At 49.7% G+C, this 20,654-nt stretch overlaps 1 protein-coding gene across 3 annotated transcripts; it reads left to right on the forward strand.

Annotated features, from left to right (window-relative positions):
- The first annotated feature begins 446 nt into the window (after positions 1 to 446).
- Positions 447 to 20,494, forward strand: LOC115403770 (interleukin-1 receptor type 1). Of its 3 annotated transcripts, none has more exons than XM_030112768.1 (12): positions 447 to 597; positions 10,708 to 10,785; positions 11,280 to 11,532; positions 12,603 to 12,795; positions 12,885 to 13,056; positions 13,368 to 13,430; positions 13,671 to 13,806; positions 13,874 to 14,028; positions 16,818 to 16,961; positions 18,441 to 18,608; positions 18,761 to 19,035; positions 19,116 to 20,494. In XM_030112768.1, exons 2-12 carry the CDS (start codon positions 10,710 to 10,712, stop codon positions 19,398 to 19,400), a joined length of 1,920 nt encoding a protein of 639 aa, XP_029968628.1. In that variant the 5' UTR covers positions 447 to 597; positions 10,708 to 10,709; the 3' UTR covers positions 19,401 to 20,494. The 3 variants fall into 3 exon arrangements, with proteins under 3 accessions (XP_029968628.1, XP_029968630.1, XP_029968629.1); XM_030112770.1 differs by lacking the exon at positions 447 to 597 and adding an exon at positions 8,239 to 8,315; XM_030112769.1 differs by lacking the exon at positions 447 to 597 and adding an exon at positions 10,539 to 10,624.
- Positions 20,495 to 20,654: the final 160 nt, after the last annotated feature.

Here is a 20,654-nt window from a genome sequence, read left to right on the forward strand (position 1 = left end):
CATAATCAAAATAAATTCAGTGTTCATTCATGTATCGTATTGTGAAGCCGCTGCAGAGGGACTGAAGAGCTGCATGTGGCTCCAGAGCCGCAGGTTGAACTCCCCTGTCCTAGATGAAAAAGGCTCTTTCCTCTCATATTTCTGACCAGTTTGTCGGAGTGTGTGTCGGTGGAGCCATCGGCTCAGGATAAAGATCCTCACACACTCAGCTGCCCACAGTAACCGGTCGGTTTGGTCCAGAGAACGCAACACACACACGTTTGGTTTTTAATTCTGACTTTTTGTCTCAGATAACATGAAAAACCAACATTTTTCATTCGTTCTACTTGTGTTGAGTGATTGAATGACTGGGCGCTTTGGTTTGTCACTGGAGCGCTGCAATAAAAAAACAAAGCTGAGATTATGCAATTCAACACACACACACACACACACACACACACACGCCCCCACCCTGGAGGAGGGACCGGGCTCCGGGCTGCAGACTCACTGGCTCATGAGCCTCATGTGGGGTCAGAGGTGAGCCTTCTCCTTTGGAGCTCGGTCATCCTTCCTCCGTCCGCCGCCGCCGCCGCCGCCGCCTCGCCGCTCCGGTGCCAGGTGAGTCGGTACCTCTCTTCACGTGAGCCGGAGCGTTCTGCGGCGATTCTCTCCTCCTCCTGAACTTTGCTCATTCTGAAGAGAGTTGATGTTGAAACGTCTCTTCGCTTAGAGAAGTGTGTGTGAGTGTGTGTGAGTCTCACCACAGAGGAGACCGACTTCCTTCGATACACTGCTGGAGGATCTGCTGCAGACAATAAATCTAACCTCAAGATTACAGATTACAGTTACCAGGTCTGTACAGTTCTGACCTCTTTCTCAGATTTGGCTCAAAAATAACCAGAATCAGCAGAAATGCTCTGAAATCCTGAAAAAACTCACCTGATCAGATAACTTCATATATATCCAGAAATGGAGGGCTCTGTGAAAACATGTTCAACCTGTGGTTTGATCTCGGTGCACGCTGTTCTTCTGCCGTGGTTCTTTTAGACACAGATCATGTGACGGTGGAGGTTTGACATCGGAGCGACTGGAGACTTTCCTTCAGGGACGACTGAAGTTCAAACCTTTTATCAGGAATTCACTCCAAAGACTTGGCAGGACTCTGAACTCAGAAAAATATTCTTCTGTGCCAGTCACTCAGAATAAAGCTGAGAAACATTACAGTGGACTAAAACACACATTTCAGTCAGACTGATGTGATTCAGATGTTAATCTGGGGTATAGTGGGGTTTATGATGAGCCGGTCTTCATTCTGATTCCTGCTAAAGTTCAGTCTACTGAAGAATACTCATGAGGTTCTAGTAAGATCAGTTATGCACGATATATAACAAGGAAATATGCATTTTATGTATTTTCTTGTCTTATTTTGTCCGATCAAAAAACCAGATTGGAATGTTTAGATCAGGGGTGCTCAGTGCTGTTCCTGGAGAGCCCCTACCCAGCATGCCTTAACTCTCTCCCTGCTTCAACACACCTGAATGCAATGGCAGGCTCATCCTTGTTTTGTTCGGTGCTTGGCGATGACACAGTAATTGCATTCAGGTGTGTTGAAGCAGGGAGAGAGTTAAGGCATGCTGGGTAGGGGCTCTCCAGCAGCGGGACTGAGCACCCCTGGTTTCGATGATGCATTTGTGGGATTGTAAAAAAACAAGCCCTAATGTAATGACTGCAGCTAATATTGTAATAATGGACGGACAGGACGGCGCTTCGTGGAAGCAAAGCGCTTTTCTGTAGGTTTCTTATCAAAGGCGTAACGGATGGAGGAGCGGCAGGTTGTTTCTGTGATCATGTGATCTGCCGCCGCAGTCATATTGGCCGCCGTGGAACAAACTGCTCGTCAACCTCGGGATGAGGAAGGCCGACTGACCGCTCCGCTCTGGAGTCTCTGGCTGCAGAACGGAGTGGATTCTCATCAGAGGCGTCATGCTGGTTGAATCTTTACTGGGCCAGACTCATGGTGATGCCATAATAACCTCGAGAGACACTGCCACTGTTCTGAGTGTCAGTCAGAGAGTACAGCTTCACTTCAGATAACAGAAAACCACCGTCTGTTACATTTTATGAAGATTTGAACTCGGCTTTCAACATTTCACACGCCTGTGTTTCTCCAAAAAAGACTCCAGATCTCCGTTTAGTTTTTTGGTCTCTCTGAACCTGCATGCATTGGCGGCCATTTTTCTTTCTTTCTGGATTCACTTTGATGCTGCAGCGGAGTCGCAGAATGAGCAGAATAAAGCGGCGCCTCATTTACATACAGCTCTGCTCCAGAAGGAGAAGAGACCAGCTGCTTTATTTGGAATTGGACCAGGAGGATCTGGACTGGGACCAGGACCAGGAGAGTCTGGACCTGGAGTCTTGACTCTCTGGAGGGAAACGCTGTTCTTACTGATCCTGTGCAGTCGCAGCGTTGCAGCCTGATCGTAGTCGGAGGTGTTCACACCAAAGCATTTGGTTCGGCATAAATGTCGTGGAGGAGCCGGGAGCGACAGTGTGACACGTTTTTCACGTTGGAGCGACCTACTTGTGGGTCCAGCCGGGCCGCTTCGAGGAGGAGGTCCGAGGTCGGCACCGGCTCCATCTACATCCGGTGAGAACACGGTCGCTCCCCGGGTCCAGCCAGATTTAATCGTTTGCCACACTTTGGTCCCTGTGAGGCTTCCGTAACGGACGACACGGACTGTTACTCTGAGCACACATCCAGCATGGCGGAGAGGAGAGTCTGTCTTCCTTCTGAAAGTCGGCGATTTGTACGGTCTGCAGAAAAATCCTGTACAACAGAACCACCGTTCTTCTGGCTGCGTTGCGTCTGCAGAACGGAATCACCGCAGCTCCGTCTGCAGTGTCTCTGCAGTCCGCTGGAGGAGGTTGCCAGATCTGTCGATCTCCCGCCATAAACCCGTTTAACTCGATAGAAAGCAGCCCAAACCAACATCTCGGCTGAAAATGCACGTCAAAACCATATTTGTGTAATTAAAAAAACACTTCATAAACACAATCATTTCATCAACCCGTCAGACGTGTTCAAAAAAGAAGCTTGATTTGGCGGAAACCCGCCCAATCTGGCAACACAGAGCCGCTCCGGTCACTGCGCTGTTTTGTGCCATTTTGGAGTCGTTTGACTTTCCTGCAGTGACGAAGAACAAAACCGTCCATTCTTCTAAAGCGTAGACTACATCACGTCGTTTGTTCTGTATTCTACCAGAAGAAGTAGAAAAATAGAATATTAAGGCAAAAACACGATGCAGATTTTATTTTGAAATCACTTATTTTGGAACAAGCATCGCGTTTCCTTCCGGCGCCCGACTTGCTTCTGTCTGGTTTTCACGCCCCTTCGGTTCGACGCCGGTGAGAACACGATTCAGTTGTTTATGAGGAGGCTGATTTACAAATTCACTCTCCCCAAAAGGGTCCTGGCTCGGCTCGACTCGGTGTGAACATGGCCGAAGTTTTTTCCAGAGACTCGGAGCGCCGTTGTCATGGAAACGTGGAGTGCTTTCTCTCGTCAGTGTTTCTTTACGTCTGATTCTCAGCAAACAAATTAGCAACAGCTTTTACTTTTCTTGAAAACTCGAGTGGAATCTTTCCTGAATCCTCTGTTTTGGTTCTCGGGTTGCGTGTTTGACGCCCCTGCTCCAAGTCAGAGCCAGAGAAACCAGGAACTTCTCTGACTCAGAAATGGAAAAATGTTCAGAACGTGTTTTAAACGGAGCCTCGTCACGTTTTGAAAGTCTGGCCACAAAACCAGGAAGAGGAAAAATACCTGCTGATTACTGGACTGTTGAAAACAAAACCACTTCCAGTGCGAAACGTCACGTCTCGTCTCGGCAGCTGCGCTCCTGATTTTTCCCTTTTTTTCCGAGCAGAATGACTCGGAGTCTGGATGACCTCCTGACCAGATCACTGCAGTCGCTCAAATACCGCAGCCGAGAGTCACCGCCGGCGAGTTCACGGCTCTTTATGGACCTTTTACACATTAATGCTAAAAAAAAAATAAAAAATAATAATAATAATTACATTTCACTTTTTGTTATGTGCAAAAAATCTCAATTAGAGAAACTCTTTGGTCTTTCTGGAACGTTCTGCTCAGTTTCTCTTCGGAGTTCAGTTCATCAATCAGGTCGTTCTTCCAGAACGAGGACAAAACATAACTGCAGCGTTTATCTCAACAAGAAGTGAATCACATCATGTGACTGTGACAAACGAGGTTTTTATGGTTGAGAGAAAGAGAAAGCAACGCCTGAATATGATCCACGTCAAAGGTCAAAGCAGTGGTTCCCAACAGGCGGGTCGGGACTTTCAATTGAGTCACCGCTGTAACATCAGGTGACGATAATCTCCTGCAATTCCCCGAAACAGGAATATAAGGTCTGCAACTCTTAAAGGGACTTAAGGCAACTTTACAAAATGTACCTGGGTGCTGCTCGGTAGGCGCCACCAGCCGAGGCGGCACGGGAGCGCGCACAAACCCTTTTTGTTTGACTCACGGGATAATGCTGATAAAGTCCTTTTTCCTTCCTGGTGGCACTTTTCTGTGGGCTTTGAGTGGATGCAGGTCGTTTGATGGCTGCTGAAGAACCCATTTGCATCCCAGCAGTGTTTGAGTCCGTGTCCACGGCGGCCATGTTCTTCCTGTTCCAGAGCTGTCGGCGGCGCACATACAGCATCAATTTACGTCGCATCCCCACGACTGCGCGGGAAATTCGGACGCCGAACTGCAGCCAGTTCTGTGGCACACAGCCTGCATAAGGCAACAGACAGATACGCAGATCGGCCTGTTAGTTTAGGTTTTTAATGCTTCACGGCCACGGTTCAAGTCACACGTTGAACTCTGGTTTCAGAGTCCTCTCAGCTCAGAAAGCCCTGCAGCAGGGAGTTCTGGGTTTGATTAAAATGAAGCTAATTGCAGATAAAGTCAGATTTCTCTTTTCATCCTCATTTCCTGCTCATTTGGTCATTTATTCCTAAATTTTGTGCACAGTTTGAACCCGAGACTATTTTCAATGAAGGAATATTAAAGAGGTTTCTTGACTTGTTTTGTAGCTTTGTCATAAACGACTCTGCCGCTGGTTTCCTCTAAAAAAGGAAAGTTCTTCCCTCAAACGGAATTTTCTCAGATGGTTTGGTTGACGTGAGCTGAGCTTCATGTTTGGATGGCTGAGCAGCAGATGTGCAGCGTCTCTCTGAAGGAACGGTGGAAACGGAAACGGGCCTTCAGTGTTTTGCTGGAATCAAGAGGCTTCGCTGTGTTTAGCGTCGGCAGAATCAACAGTTCAGGGCTTCCAGAACTTTGTTTTTCCAACGCTGGAGGAGAAAAACTCACTTTCCAGTCGTTACTCTTCATTTACTCTTAACTTCTGTTGAGTGTTGGAGCAAAACTGAAGTCAGAAACTCAGCAGGAGACACCGGGAGTGTGTGGCTGCTGACCTTATGAATTACTTTAACCACTGAGAAGCTGCAGAAGGAGTGTGTGAGCGCTGAATGAAGAAGAGGATCCCACTCAGGGCGGGTCGGGCAAGCTGCGACTTGACGAGCCGGGTTTCAATTCTCCATCGTCCATCAGCACTTCCTCTTCCCCCGCAGGGAAATCACTCCTCCTTACCCAGATCAGCACTTTCCTGTCACTTTAGGAACTCTGACTTCCCAGAAGGGTTTTTCTTTTTTTTGTTTAAATAGGACAAAGTGTCTGCCTTATTTCGGAGACAGAGTATTGGAAATCAAGTGTGTGAATCTCTATGGTAAATGGACTACACTTGTATAGCGCTTTTCACCCTGCACTGACCGAGCCCAAAGCGCTTCACACTGCAATATCGCATTCACCCATTCACCCCATACTGGGTGGTGGTGAGCTGCTGCTGTAGCCCCAGCTGCCCTGGGGCAGACTGACGGAGGCGAGGCTGCCCCCGACCACCACCAACCATTCACCCTCACACTACCTTCACACTGAAGGTGGGTGAAGTGTCTTGCCCAAGGACACGTCAGCTTTACGTCAGCGGGGATCGAACTGCCAACCTTCCGGTTATACGACGACCTGCTCTACCATCTGAGCTACAGTCACCCTCTATGATTAGCTTTATCAGCTCAGACTGTCACAGCTGGATTTTGAAATTGGCAGAATTTGAATAAGAAGGAACTGTTTCTAGGATGGAAATATGCTGGATTGCTGTGATTTCAGGCGCCTGCTTTCATATGCTTGAGAGAATGAAGGAGTCTGTCTGCAGTCAGCTTCACTATGAATGCTTTTTCAGTTCAGAGTTGGGGGAAACTTGGCCGACCAGCAGCTTGTGTGACCAGGATTGATCAGCGTGCTCCACCTCGTGGCTCAGACTGCTGCAGGAGACAGACGGTTAACGGCAGGCGTGACGCCAGCAGCTGGATTTCCACCGTATCGGTCATGTGGTCATAATGTTGTGGCTGATAGCGAGACTCAGGCAGCTTTAGGAGAGAGTGCTGATCTGGTTGGACGGACGCCGGGTGACGGAGCGCCGGTCTCCAGCGATGACGGGAATCCGAGTGTTTACCGTGACTCACCCTGAGCCCCGGCTCTGCAGGCTCAAGGGAACTTCAGCCCGGGTTTTAACCCCTGAGGCAGGCGGCCACTGGAAGCTGCTGTGAATCCAGTGGGAAAGAGGAAGAGCGCTTTCATGGAGAGAAACAGATCTCAGAACATCTGCAGAAGTGTTTATTCAGCACAAATAGCATCCACTGCAGCGCCTCTCAGGATCTCTGGTAGATCAACCAGCAGGACCTCCACTCTGAACCGCCACATCTGGAATCCATCCATGCTGCAATGCATTTATCACTTTGTTTTTATTAGAATTATTATTTTCATTCATTAATTGTGAGGATTTGATTATTTCAAATCTTTTAGTTTTGTTTTCATCACTAGTTATGAAGTTAGTTTTTGTTTCACATCTTTAAAGCCTCAAACTGTCTGAAGACGTGAGAAAAGTTCTGGATTTTGGCGTTTCAGTGATTTCAGCCGTGAAGCTCATCCTGCATGCTGAAGGTGACGAACTGCGGCTCCAGCGGTTTGCTGAGGAAATTAAAATATTGACTTGAGCAGCAGGTTAAAGTCTGGATGTTTATGGAGCAGTTATCTGCTCTGTAAACGCTGCTCTCAGGACCTTGGCCTTCCCTGCAGGCAGAGACGTAAACAGATGGACGAAGTTCGCTCCACTGGCCAGATTCTCCCAGCCGGTTCCCGCCGGACCGTCGGCAAACAGCGCCGGACGCCTGTTCCCCTCCGGACGCTCTCTGCCTCCGCAACGCAAACATTGCCTCATTCTTTATTTTGCAGTTCAGACAAACTGTTCCCTTGTTTTAAGTGGTGTAAAACATAAGGCCCACAGGCCAAAAATGGCCTGCAAGAGGCTCCAGTCCGGCCCTAGCATCAGCCTCAAAGCCGCTGTCAGGCTCAGTTTCTAAAAACTGCACAATTAAAAAACTATACTGCTTTTTTTAAACTATATTTCACTGGATTTTGCACCAGAAGATTTCATTAAAATCATCTTTGTTGAGATTGTTCTCATTTTTCTCATTGTTTTTTTTTTTTTTTTTTTTTCATCAGGTAAACTCTGCACCACAACAGAAACTCTAAAGTTTACATTTAGTATGTGACCCCTGACCTTTGACCCCCATGGAGTTCCGGTTATTCACTGAAATATTAGTGAATTTCCAGACTGAAGTTTTTACAGTTGTGATTTAAGACGGGCTCGCTGTGCGGTGAAATCCTCTGGAAGGTGGAGAATGGACTGAAGTGACGCTGAATTTCACAATATTCTGGTAAAAGAAAATTCTCAGTGGATGTCTTGAAAGTCTTCATGAAAATGAAAAGTTTTCTGCGATTAAAAACTTCTGATAGTCAGCAGTAGGAATTAGAAGCAAGCTGAAGCTGGAAGTGACCATATACGGTGAAAGTCCCAAAACAGAAGCTGTGTGAGCGTCACGCCTTCTGCTGCTGATCCCAGGAAACTAACGGCTGGAGGGTCACCTGGAGGCGTTTTATTGGCTCATCCTCCTCCGCCGCTGAGTCTGACTCACTCAGCGGTGCTCGGTTTTCCTCCGCCGCTCGGCGTTCCTACCGACATGACCTGACCTGCTGAACCGGCTCTCGGTTCCCACGATGCTCTGCTCTGCCCGAGCCCGTCCCAGAGCACCGGCGCTCTTCCCCGCCGGGCCGCTCCACGTCCGGACGCTCGCTCTCCACAGCCATGCTGCCTTCTGCTCTGCGTCTCGCAGCTTTTATCCAAAACTGTGACGACTTTACACCAAATAAGGTAAAACTGAAACCGTTTTTATCGACTGGAATTTAAATGCGTCATGATTTTGTTCTTGGACAGATTCAGGCTTGTTCCCATCCAGGCTGATCTAAGTCATTCCTCCATCGTCAAACCTTCATCCAGCTTTAACTTCAGTCGTTAAGTTAACTGCTCGTTTTCTTCTCCCGTCACCATGGCGACCATATTCCAAGATGGCCGCCCAGAGCGAGTGTTGAGCTCAAATGATTTACTGATTGTAACCTGAGAGGAAATGGATAAAATGAAGATTTTTTTTTAAAGCTGTAGCATCAAAGTTGATCGAGAAGCAGCAGGAGGTTTGTTTAATTCCGGCAGACGCAAATACGTCGCGTTCGCCAGCCGTCCAATCAGAACCCTTCACAACCCCCACATCGTTAGCAGAACTAACAGTTCCTTCCATGGGAACCTTCGTCTGGAATCACGGTTCGAATGTCAACAAGGAGAATATTTGAATTCTGAGGAACTGTGGCCGTTTTGTTTTCTGAGAAATGGTACGGAGTCCGGGACTCTTCTGTCCTCAGCAGCTTCTCAGCAGGTTTAGATGAATGTTGGAGTCGGTTACAGTCACTGAACGTTCTGTCAGATGAGGTCAGAGGTCAGAGGTTAAAGGAGCTGCTACTACTGGCACGTCGGTGGGCTTTTTGCTCCTGATGGCGGTTCTTGATGCAGATGACTGTGGAGCTCGTGACTCCGCCTCCTGTCGGCTGTAGTTCTGTCTTAAAGGTTACTCTGTCACTGAACTCCTGTTTACTGGAGGACCATCCTGAATGCAGCAGGTGAAATGGAGCATCTTCCTCACCTGATTAACTTCTGACGCAACTTCCTCTGACGTCCAGGAAAGTAACCCGCAAAGCAACGCCACCTTTTCTTTCTCCTTTCATTTTAAATGAACCATTATATATAATGTGTATATCTATGGTAAAATGGTAAATGTACGCTTGTATAGCTCTTTTTACCCTGCTTGACAGAGCCCAGATCGCTTCACACTGCAATATCACATCAACCCTTTCACACCATACTCGGTGGTGGTAAGCTACGACTGTAGCCACAGCTGTCCTGGGGCAGACTGATGGAAGCGAGGCTGCCAGTCTGCGCCATCGGCCCCTCCCACCACCACCAACCATTCACTCTCACAACTTTCATACTAGGCAAGGTGGATGAAGTGTCTTGCCCAAGGACACGACAGTTTTACGCCTGCGGGAGCGGGGATCGAACCGCCAACCTTCCGGTTATAAGACGACCCGCTCTACCATCTGAGCTACTGCCGCCCATATATATCTATATATATCTATCTATATATATATATATATATATGTATATGTGTGTATGTATGTGTGTGTGTGTGTGTGTGTGTGTATTCCAGTAGTTTGCACAACAATACATAATCTGCTGATAGTTCCTCGAATGAGTAGAAATGCACAGTACATCTTTTCTTGAAGTGTTTGAAAAGGAAACAAAAACCTGTGAAAGTTCCTAGAAGCAGAATTTGACAGTTGGTCAGACCGAAGCCCCCTGAGGCCCCGGAGGCCCCGCTTTCACCGTCACCCTGTGAAACCCGCGGCTCAGCCTGTTTCTGCCGCCGCCGCCGCCGCCGTGGTGGTGGTTTCGAGCGTTTTCTCGCTCCTGCTCTCCAGCAGCGGCTCACACTCCAGCTGGTCTCAGCGTGAGGCACATGAGGGTTTCAGACTCCATCAGTCCACCTCCAGCCGCGCCGGTGGTCTTCAGTCGTCCTCGGTGCGTCTCGTCAGGAGGGAGCGCTGCTGCTGCTGCTGCTGCTGCTGCTGTAACACAGCGAGTGTGTGTGTGTGTGTGTGTGTGTGGTGAGAGGTGTGGTATCGTTATCTGATGGAGCTCCTGCCTCAGTGCGGTCTGGCGCCACACTCTCACCCGGTGCCACGGCTGCTGCTGGCGGTCTGTTACACTGCAGGACTCGAACCGGGGTCCCTGAACCCCCCCCCCCCCCCCCCCCCCGCTGTAAACCCAGCAGCTCGGCCTCCAGGAAGCTCTTCCTGCAGCACTGAGTCACCTGGCTGGAATGTGCAGACAGATCCTCCCCGGGTCGAGTCGGCTTCATTCATTCATCTCCAAACCGGGCGTCCCTCCAGACCCGGTGCAGAGGCTTCTGCTGGAGTGAGTCCTCGGATGCCAGAGCACCCGTCATGAGGGGTGGGGGGTGGGGAAGAGAGAGAGAGAGAGTGAGTGATTTAAACAAACGCTACCGAGCCACATCAGGCTCAACATGTGGATCCTTCACAGCCTCACGGGTTAGAAACAGAAATGTTCTGCTGGTGAGTTTTCGCTGGATTTTTACCTCATGTGGTCATTCTGCTGTATGTTAGAGAGTGTGTGTGTGTGTGTGTGTGTGTTTCAGCCATGGGCCTGACCTCAGCACTGGGCAGCCTCCTGCTTTTCCTCGGCCTCCTCGGGACCGGCGCCGGGTTTGTTGGAGGTGAGCTGAATGTTTTCAGTTCAGATGTTTAGATGAAGAGAAACTGTTGAACTGAGGGTCACAGCTCGTGTCCACACACAGCTAACGCTTCCAAGTGTTTTATTCAGCTGTACTTGAAAAGTGTTTTCAAGTGCAGCTCCAGGTCGGCCTTGAATCCCAGCAGGAGCGTGTTGCTGCCCTCTAGTGGCCACTTACATACAACAGTGTTTTTGCCTGAAAGCTTCCTAAAAGCATCAGTGAAATCCAAATATGTCCTTTGACGGGTGTCCAGGTGTCCTGTTTGAGTTTTATTATTGGGCTTCTAATGAAATTGACAAATCATAATCAGTTAAATCTCGATGTAACAGTCTGAAACACTTCTCCACATTCTGAAGGTTTGTACTTAGTGTTTATACCTCAATTTCAATATTGAGCTAGAATAAATGAAGTGTTGGACTTTAGGTTCAACAATGAAACGGTAATAAAGTCGTGTCTGCCCGACGTGTGTGTTACAGAGAACTGCAGCGACTACAAGCTGCAGTTCGAGAGGGTTTTCTCTGTCCCCGGAGACGTGGCGATGCTGTACACCACCCTGGTCTCTCCGGAGGTCTTCGACTTCACGTCCGTCCCGTATAACATCACCTGGTACAGCCAGAGGACGGGCGGCGAGATGAGCGACCGGCCGGGCGGCGTCCTGGTCCGCGGGGAGGCCCTGTGGTTCCTCAACGTGACGCTGGCCGACGACGGGGAGTACGTCAGCGTGCTGAGGTACGACGGTGCCTGAAGGCACCACGAAAAACCAGCCGCGCACCAAAACCTGGTCACCATGGGCAGCAAGACACTAGACCAGGGCTGTTCAACCTGCGGCTCTGGGGCCACATGTGGCTCTTCAGTCCCTCTGTAGCGGCTCCATGAAGTCTTCACGACATAAAATGTAAAAAAACATTTAAGTTACCGTATTTGCCCGAATATAAGACGATATTTTTTTGCCTGAAACGGTATTTCCAAAACGAGTCATGCTATAATCGAGGACTAGATTGTCGTTACACATCCGTGCCGCTAGATGGAGCCAGAGTACCGGAGACCAGGAAGTGAACGAAGCGTGACGTCACATGACGTCTGTGGTCACAGTGATCTGGTGAAAAATGGAGGAACGTGACCGTCTGGAGCAAAGCAGAAGTTCTGATGCTACCTTTAAAATGATGGTTCGACACAGCAGAGTCAACAAACTGCTGCCAAGCGGCCAAAATATTAGACTGAAGTATTAATGCTCATGAAGTTGAATAGATCTTGAATTTGATGGTTATAAAGTTATTTGCATTATTAATGCAGTTATTGAACCTTTGAGGTTCTTTTGTTTTTCACTGAGTTGCAGCCTCAGATTTTGAGAAGGAGAATGTAGTTTATTTAATACTGCAGTAATGTTTCCTGATCTTAAATCACATGGACTGTTTTCTCTGTTGAGTTTTTCTAGAATAATTCCACAATAAAAAGTTTTTTTATGAGTCACCTTATTGTCGTCAACATATTTTCATTTTCACAAAATATTTGAAAAATAGAGGTCGTCTTATAACCAGAGTCGTCTTATATTCGGATCAATACGGTACTTTATTCCGTCAGGAGGAGATGGTCGGCCTGTGGGAAAGGTCGGTCTTCACCTCCTGACGTCACATGACCTGATCCCCAGATGGCTGCAGTCTGCCTGATGTGTGTGTTAATGAACACACTTATTTCATCCTGGTTCATTTCCTCTTCTGACCCTGAGCTCTGAGCTGCCGTCACGGAGTGGGAGGTTTTTGTCGCTGGTTGATTGGATGTGTGCTTCCTGTTGGCGACAGAACGCCGTCTCGGTGCTACATGCAGACCACCAGGCTGGTGGTGGAGCGGCCGGCCGCCGGGGAGTGTGGGAGGCCACGGAAGGCCGAGCAGCCGCTCACCAAAGGAGTGCACGACACCCTGCACTGCCCTCTGAAGAGCTACATCCAGAAGCTGGACGGCTACAACGTCTCCTCCACCCTCCGCTGGTACAAAGTGAGTCGGCCAGTCCCCGAGTCCTTAGTCTGAAGTGAGAGAGCTTTAATGGCGGCAGCTCGGCGTCACGGTTTCCTCTTCCTGTTCAGGGCTGCGACCCCATCCAGGACGGCTCGGGCAGCTACGCCTACAGGTCCAAGACCATCCTGACCATCAGGGGCGTGGAGTTCCACCACAACGGCTCCTACACGTGCACGCTCTCCTTCACGCTGGCCGGCACGGCGGGGTCCATGTCGGAGACCGTCGACGGCATCGTCTCAGGTTGGAGCAGAGACGAGATCTGGTGGAAGTGGATGTTTCTCCACTTCCTGTCTGCCTTCACGCTCCCCAGTTTAACTACTTCATGAAGAAGTTTGGTTTCATTTGCTGTGAGATTTCCAGAATGTGCAGAAGCCATGTTCCACCAAGGAAAATCCACTTCCTGTTTACTGCTTAGTTTTCAGTACAAACAACAAAATTCATCATTCTGCTGTGAAAGCCGTTTCTAATCAGCTCTCTCACTCCAGGAGTTGCTGCACAGCAGCTTCGCCTACTTTCATCACGGCTCATGTCAGAGTGATTTGTCTTTTCAGACCACCACCTGCTGGTTCCACAGGTGCGTGAGCCGGCCGATAACGTCCTGAAGGCCCCTTTGGGTGAGTCCGCCGTGCTCCTTCTGGGAGTTTCCATGTTCTCTCCATGCATGCGGTTATTTCTGTGTGTTGGTCTCTCGGTGAGAGGAGGTGCGGGAAAGAGGCGTCCAAACTGCAGTGAGAGCGAGGGGGGGCCGGCAGCAGATTCCTGGATCAGCAGGAGAATCGCTCCCGAGCGCTGTGACGCTGCGCTGCCCTGGTGGTCATAATGTTATGGCTGGTTGTTTTCTGTGTCCGTGTCAGGCCACAGCTTGGAGAAGCGCTGCCTGGTGTTCGTCCCGGGGAAGGGGGCGGCCTTCGTGGACGTCCTGTGGCTGACCAGAGACGACTTCATCGCCGGCACCGAGCCGTCCGACGGCGTCTACACGTCGGAGCCGCGGTCAGCGTCCCGCCCGTCCTCCGTCCGTCTCGCTGAGCCTTCACTGACGTCTTTCCGTCCTCGGCAGGTCCTGGACGCAGGACGGTCCTAAGAGCGGGACGTGGATCGAGCGGATGTTGATGTTCTCCGAGCTGAGAGAGGAGGACTTTCACCTCAACTACACCTGTCGGGTGTACAGCTCCCGAGGATTCCCCGAGGCGTACTTCACTCTGCTGCCAGCAGGTGAGGACGGCGTCCCACCAGGCTCTCTGCCTGAGACGCACTGATTCACTTGTTGGTCGGTGGAAGAGTGAAGAAGCAGGCGGCTCGGGCGGGTTCCGTCCCGACCTCACAGCAAGCCGCCGGTCGTCTTTTGAAAGGTTGTCCTGTTACTGTGTGGATGTCTGCAGCGTCTTCAGAGTTTGTTCTGAGAATCGGCTCCGTAACGGGTCAAAGCCGAGCTCTCCGGAGAGATCGTCAGAGGAACGTGGAACGAAATGTAGCCAGTCAGGAAGCAGCTTCTCTGCTGACCCAGGAACCAGGAAGTAAACGCGACTAAAGCGTCATGGCCGAGCCCCCCAGCACGGGACCATATACGAGGGGGGCCCAAAAGAAGCCGGACTAATTCTGTTATTAAAAAAATACAATGAAGTTCCGACTCTGGCCGCTGGATGTCGCTACAGGATAGCCTCATGCATAACTGTGCCAGGTTTGGTCTTCCCCCGTGATGCGGTCAGCTGACAGTCACTGTTCATGTTGACAGAGTTACACCCCGCTCTTCCATTTTTCAAGATGGCGGATATCCACTGATTTGCGCTCTGTCAAAACATTTAGTTTTTTATTGGGAAAACAGCGGCAGAAACACTCACCATGTTGCAGACATTCTTTAAGAAGGATTCTGAGGGTTTATGAGTGGTTTGGCCCTTTAAGAGTAATCAGATTACATCACGAAGACCAGACATGCAGAGGACAACAATCCACTTCCAGAACAGAGGAAAACGTCACAAAAACTGAAGCAGACGTCCTGGTAGATCCACGCAGGACTTTTGATGACACTGCAGATCTGATGGGAGTGTTGTAGAGATCCAGACAGATGATCCTCAGGCGGTTATTAGAAGCAGGGAGACGATGACACCCGGAAATCGCCGCATCATAGCAGACAGCAGACCGCAGGACACCCCGTTACGCACAGAAATGGCACCAAATGTGTGTAAAGCATATTTTTTTGACTAAAACCGTGACCAGCCAGCCTCCCCACCGCCGTATTCCCCTGATCTGGCCCCAGGCGACGGCTTTTGTTGTCAAAGATGAAACTGGAGCGGCAGCGGAGAGGTAAGGCAGGCGTACAGGCGGGAGGGAAAATTGAAGTTGTATCTTAAAGGCACAGTTACGCCGACTCTTCTGAACAGTGAAAATCTCAGGTGTAGCGTTGTATTCAAGCCCAAGGAGAGGATTTTGAAGATGAGTTTCAAATAATTGTAAAAAAATTAAAAAACAAAAAGTTATATCCAAAGTCCGGATTCTTTTGGGCCCCCCCTCGTATATATACCATATATAGGACCATATATATCTACTAGACCAGGGTTCCCCAATAGGCCGCCCGCGGGCCGGATTCGGCCCGCCGAACCGTCCAATCTGGCCCGCGGGAGGATTCCAACACGCGCGAGCAGGAACGAACGAACGAACGAACGAACGCACGCTTTACCCCGGGCCCTGGAACGCACCCCGAATGGACGGTACTCCCCCCCGGTCTGCGGGTGCACGCCTCCGTAGACCCGGACGCCAGGCTCCTAGACAGTAACGTACGAGACGCCAAGTTGCGGTGTCTGCAGCGCCGGAGACGCCGTCGGGACCAGAGCGTGAACCTGATGGAGGTAAGACGGTCTCCATCCTGGAGTTCAAGTTTTCACTGAATTTTCCACAGATTTCCAAGCGATTTGACTTGTTGAAAGCGTCACGTGTCGCCATGACACCAGATGTTTTAAAAAGGCCTCAGACACCACATAAGTGGGAAAGATGCCAAACTGAATCCCCCTGGTGGACACTGAGGAGGAGAAGCGAACCAGAGCCTGTGGAGTCGCTGCTAACGAGTCGGTAAAGAGCTGACGTTAAACAGTGAGATGAACTCTGCGCTCCGCCTCCAGGTTCTAACAGCTCGCTTTACTGTATTCCTCCAGTCACACAGCTGCTTTCTAGGGAAATGACTCATTTCTGAGCTTTTTTTGCCTAAAATACATGAAATACAAGCATTGCTTTTGTCCCACTGTGACTGTTTTTGTAACAAACCACGAAAAGCTCACATTAAATCTTCTCAGTATTCATACCGATACGTTTTGAGCTTTCAAGACATTTTATTCCCTCTGTTTTTTTATTTAATTTTTTTTTCAATGAGAGCTGAAATAAGTGGTTAAATTACAAGTTTAATTTTAATTTTTACTTTTTGTGAAGGTGGCTGCAGTGGATGTGGAAGCTGATCAAAAGAAGATGAGGCTGGACTTGCTGGGAAGATGAGAGGAAGACCAGAACAGACTGAATCTGGACGAGACACTCTGATGCTGGACGCCATGGCCACAACCAAACCTGATCAAAAAACCAATAACACACTCGTGTCAGGGCTTGTACACATGAAGATGGATGTAATGAGGCAGATCCGAGGATCCCCTGTTTCTGGAATCTACCATGATGAAAAAGAATTATGATAATGACAGGATGACAGCAGGACTGATCAGAAGAATAGAGAAGACGATGGAAACATCCTCAATGACAACATGAACCCTAAAACCCATTCTCTGAATAAAAACCTCAATCAGCCTGAACAGTGGTGTGAGTTCCGTGTGTGTGCACTTTTTCTTACTTCCGCCAATAATTTCATCAGTTTTATTCTGAAGGAGTTGGAATGGTGCTGCGAAATCATTCCGTCTGGGGATCCTGTCCGACTGTTTCAGAGTGACAGACTGTCGTCTTGGTCTTCCCTCAGACCTCGATCAGAACCGACCCGCCGGTTTCTCACCAGGTGCTCTTGGTCCTCACAGATCCAGACGTCATGCTGCCCGTCGGCCTGGTGCTCGGCGGCGCCATGCTGCTCTTCGTCTGCTCCGTCGTCGTCTTCTACGCCTTTAAGGTGGACATCGTGCTGTGCTTCAGGAGGGCGTTTCCCGTCCTCTACCCCAACACAGGTAAACCCTGCAGGGCTGAACCGGTCTGAACCGGTCTGACCTGACAAGTTGGAGACGTGACGGAATGTTGAGTCCACCTCTGAACCCGCTACTCCAGCAGTATCATCAGAAAAAACAAGTTTCACGTCTCCATGGCAACGCTTACAAAATGACTGTCCCACGATGTAGACAGCAAACAGGCCTCAGGTTGGCAGTTTGTTTTTGTAACACACACAGATTTTAAATAAAACTTTTTTCTTCAGTAATTTTGTAACAGATTTTGCAAACATTAACTGAATGTGGGCTTTTTTGTGCGATAAAGGGAGAAACAACTGATTTTTTTTTTTTTTTTTTTAACGTTATTCTTCTGTTTTGCAGCAGCGTAGCGGGTGTCTTCAGGAGAGGCTGAGCTCCGTTTAATCAGTCTCATGGGTTAAATTCTCAGTTTGCTTTCTGCTGACAGTGATTAGTTGGTGTGTGTTGATGTGCGTTCGTGTGTGTGTGTGTGTACCCTGCAAAGGAACAAAAACTCTCACAATCAATAGTTTTCAGCCTTGGTTTGATGTTGTGCAATGCAAGAAATGTCAGCTCAGTCATTGCTCCAAGATGGAAATACCCACAGTGAAACACACACACACACACACACACACACACACACACACACACACACACACACACTGCTCTGAACTGTCAGAACCTGAAGTTGTCCTTCGTACCTGACCACAAGTGTCATCACTAAGCAAACAAAGGAAACGTGCAAACCACAGCGAGCTGTGGCAGCCTGCTGAGCTAGTTGGACACGGTGACGTTCAGCCGAGGCGTCAGGCGAACGTTCAGCCGAGGCGTCAGGCGAACGCTCAGCCGAGGCGTCAGGCGAACGCTCAGCCGAGGCGTCAGGCGAACGTTCAGCCGAGGCGTCAGGCGAACGTTCAGCCGAGGCGTCAGGCGAACGCAGCGGCCGCCGTCTGAGCGCAGCTCGTGATCGTTGCCTTGAAGCGGCTCAGAACCGGCTGATGTTGAGTAAATAGGCTTTAGTTTGTTTCACCGCTGCAGCTTTTCACCAGACCGTCCCGGTGTGTCGGCAGCAGGGAAAGACCGGGAACGCGCAGGATGAGGGTTCTCCTGGATCCTCCAGGACTCTGGACTGGAAGGAGAACATGCAAACTCCTCACGGAGGTTCCCAAGCACAGACCAGACTGCGATTATTTAAACCTTGATGCTAGATTTCTAATCCCAGCAGTGTGTGACCATGTGACCATCACCCCGCTCTTTCTTATTCCCTCCTGTCTTTGCCACAGAACGAGTTATGAAACAAACCAGCACCAATGAGAAGCTGTACACCATCAGTAAAGTAGAGAACTATATGAAGAAGTTGTAGCCGTGATGCTGTGGGCGGTTTTACAGTAGCTAACTCTGATTCCATGAAGTTCCCCTACAGTGTAAAGTAACTATTCACAGTGTACCCACACACACGTAACGTGGTTTTTCTTTCTGTTTCAGACTCGGATGGGAAGCTGTTCGATGCCTACGTGGCGTACCCACAGCCCCATGCGCCCGGGTTCAGCCCGGAAGTGGAGGCGTTCGCCCTTCACACGCTGCCTCAGGTGCTGGAGAAGGCCTGTGGCTACAAGCTCTTCATCGCAGGCCGGGACTGCCTGCCCGGGCAGGGTGGGTGTCCGCCGGGGGGGGGGGGGCATGAGTGATCGATGGATCATCAGTACGAACAGAAACCGTAAAACACAGAACAGTCTGCTTTGACGCTGTGAACTGGATCGCCTGACAGCGTCGTCGTGGTGACAGTCGGTGTCTCTTCCCCTCAGCCCTGGTGGAGTCGGTCGAGGAGAACATCCACGCCAGCCGCCGCGTCCTGCTGCTCTACACCGCCTCCACCTTCTCCTGGAGAGGACAGACGAGCTCCGCCTACAGCAACAACAACAACAACGTCTCCAAGAGCGGCGACGGCGGCCCCGAGTGTGAAAGGCTGAGCGGTGAAGTCGGCCCCGGCCTCCAGAGCGACCCGGCGGATCTGGACTCCAGGCAGCAGCTGGAGTGCGTGGAGGCGGTGCACCGGGCGCTGGTGGAGAGGTCTCTGCAGGTAAGACGGCCCGGGTGGAGGCGTGAGGGAGCACAGCGTCGGGAGCACTCTGAGCGCTGAGGTGTTCCGCCGTGTTCCAGGTGGTTCTGGTGGAGCTGGAGGAGCTCAGCCCGGCCCAGCTCGCCCTCCTGCCGGAGTCGCTGCGTCACCTGAGGCGGCGGCAGGGCGCCATCTGCTGGTGGAGGAACTCCAAGAGGCCGACGTGTCTGAGCGGGCGGGGAGACGGGGTCAAGGGTCTGAAGGAGCTGCAGGCGGCGGCGGCGCTCTCCCCCTCCGCCAGGTTCTGGAAGGACATCCGGTATCGGATGCCCGTCAGAGGCAAGAGGGCGGCGTATCCCGAGAGAACCGCCCTGCTGACGCTGTGAGAACAGCTCCGCAGTGGACGAGGTGAATATCTCCTCTACTCCCGGGGAGCTACGCTGTGCTCACGCTCGTCTTTCACGTTTACTTTCACATCTCTGGGAGAAGAAAAACGACTTTACACCGCCTGAAATCAGCTGGTGGAGAAAAAGTGGATGATGTTCTCAAAGTCAACGGCAGCAACAGCCGAACAGATCAGAGCTGATCTGGACGGAGCGATGAGTGGATGGATGGAATCTCAACTACTGGTTTTAAAAACATGGAATAAAAATGTGGAAAAAGCGATTTTAACAAGGTGAGCGTGAAATATGAGTCAAACCTTCAGACTCAGCTTCACGTCAGCTTGACTCAGTTTGGATAAATGAGGCTGCTGAGAGAAGAGATGAAGACATTTGTCTTTTTTAATGATTTGTCTGTTGTGCTGTGCCGAGCTGAGGTTTGTATGACTCTTCTGATCAATCATGAGATCAATCACTCTGAACGTCATGGATCCTCTCATGATCTTCCTCATGTCATCAGATGAGTTCAAACCTTTGACTGCAACTGTGTATTCGCAAAATGTACAAAGTGTGTATAATTTCAAGTGTAAATATGTAAAATATACAAAATCTAAATCAAGAAGTGTCTATTAAACATGCTGCAGTTTGATTTATTGGGTTGTTTTCTTGATTGTCTTTAACGCTGAATAATCTCTGAAGCGTTAGTATCTTGCGGCCCAGCTGGAGGCACTGGAGACGATCCTGGACGCATTTTATTGTGAAAACACCGAAGAACGAGCCGCTCTGTGCCGATGATCGTCATGAAGCTGCTTCGTGTTGTAGAATCCTGACGATGTGAGGAGGAACACTGGGACTCTGGCTGTAGTAGCAGCTTCACCCCGTAGAGCTCCAGCCCGAGTCCTGCTGCCCTGCAGCCCCTGAAGCACATGTTCAGCAAAGACACGGCAGAAATTAGAAGTCTGTGGCTGCTACACTCAGTTTCTCAGCTCACGGTTCCTCCTTGGTGCAACCTTTTAAAAAGGAATGGAATTAAAAAAAAAAAAGAATCACAGGTTGCCTGTTTATAACATACGGTTAAAAAAGAAGAAATTTATTTGATTTATTGAAGTTTTTCAGTGTGGTGGAAAAATGTCTACAATAAAATGCCTGAAAACAAATCAGAAGTTGTGGGTCTCCAGAAATCACACTGCAGGTCAGACTTTCTGTTGCACCAAAAACAAGAGCAGTTCGGTCTGTAGATCTCTTTACTTATTTTACTTT

The sequence above is a fragment of the Salarias fasciatus genome, chromosome 16 (assembly GCF_902148845.1).
Source record: "Salarias fasciatus chromosome 16, fSalaFa1.1, whole genome shotgun sequence".
In the NCBI taxonomy this organism is placed as follows: Eukaryota; Metazoa; Chordata; class Actinopteri; order Blenniiformes; family Blenniidae; genus Salarias; species Salarias fasciatus.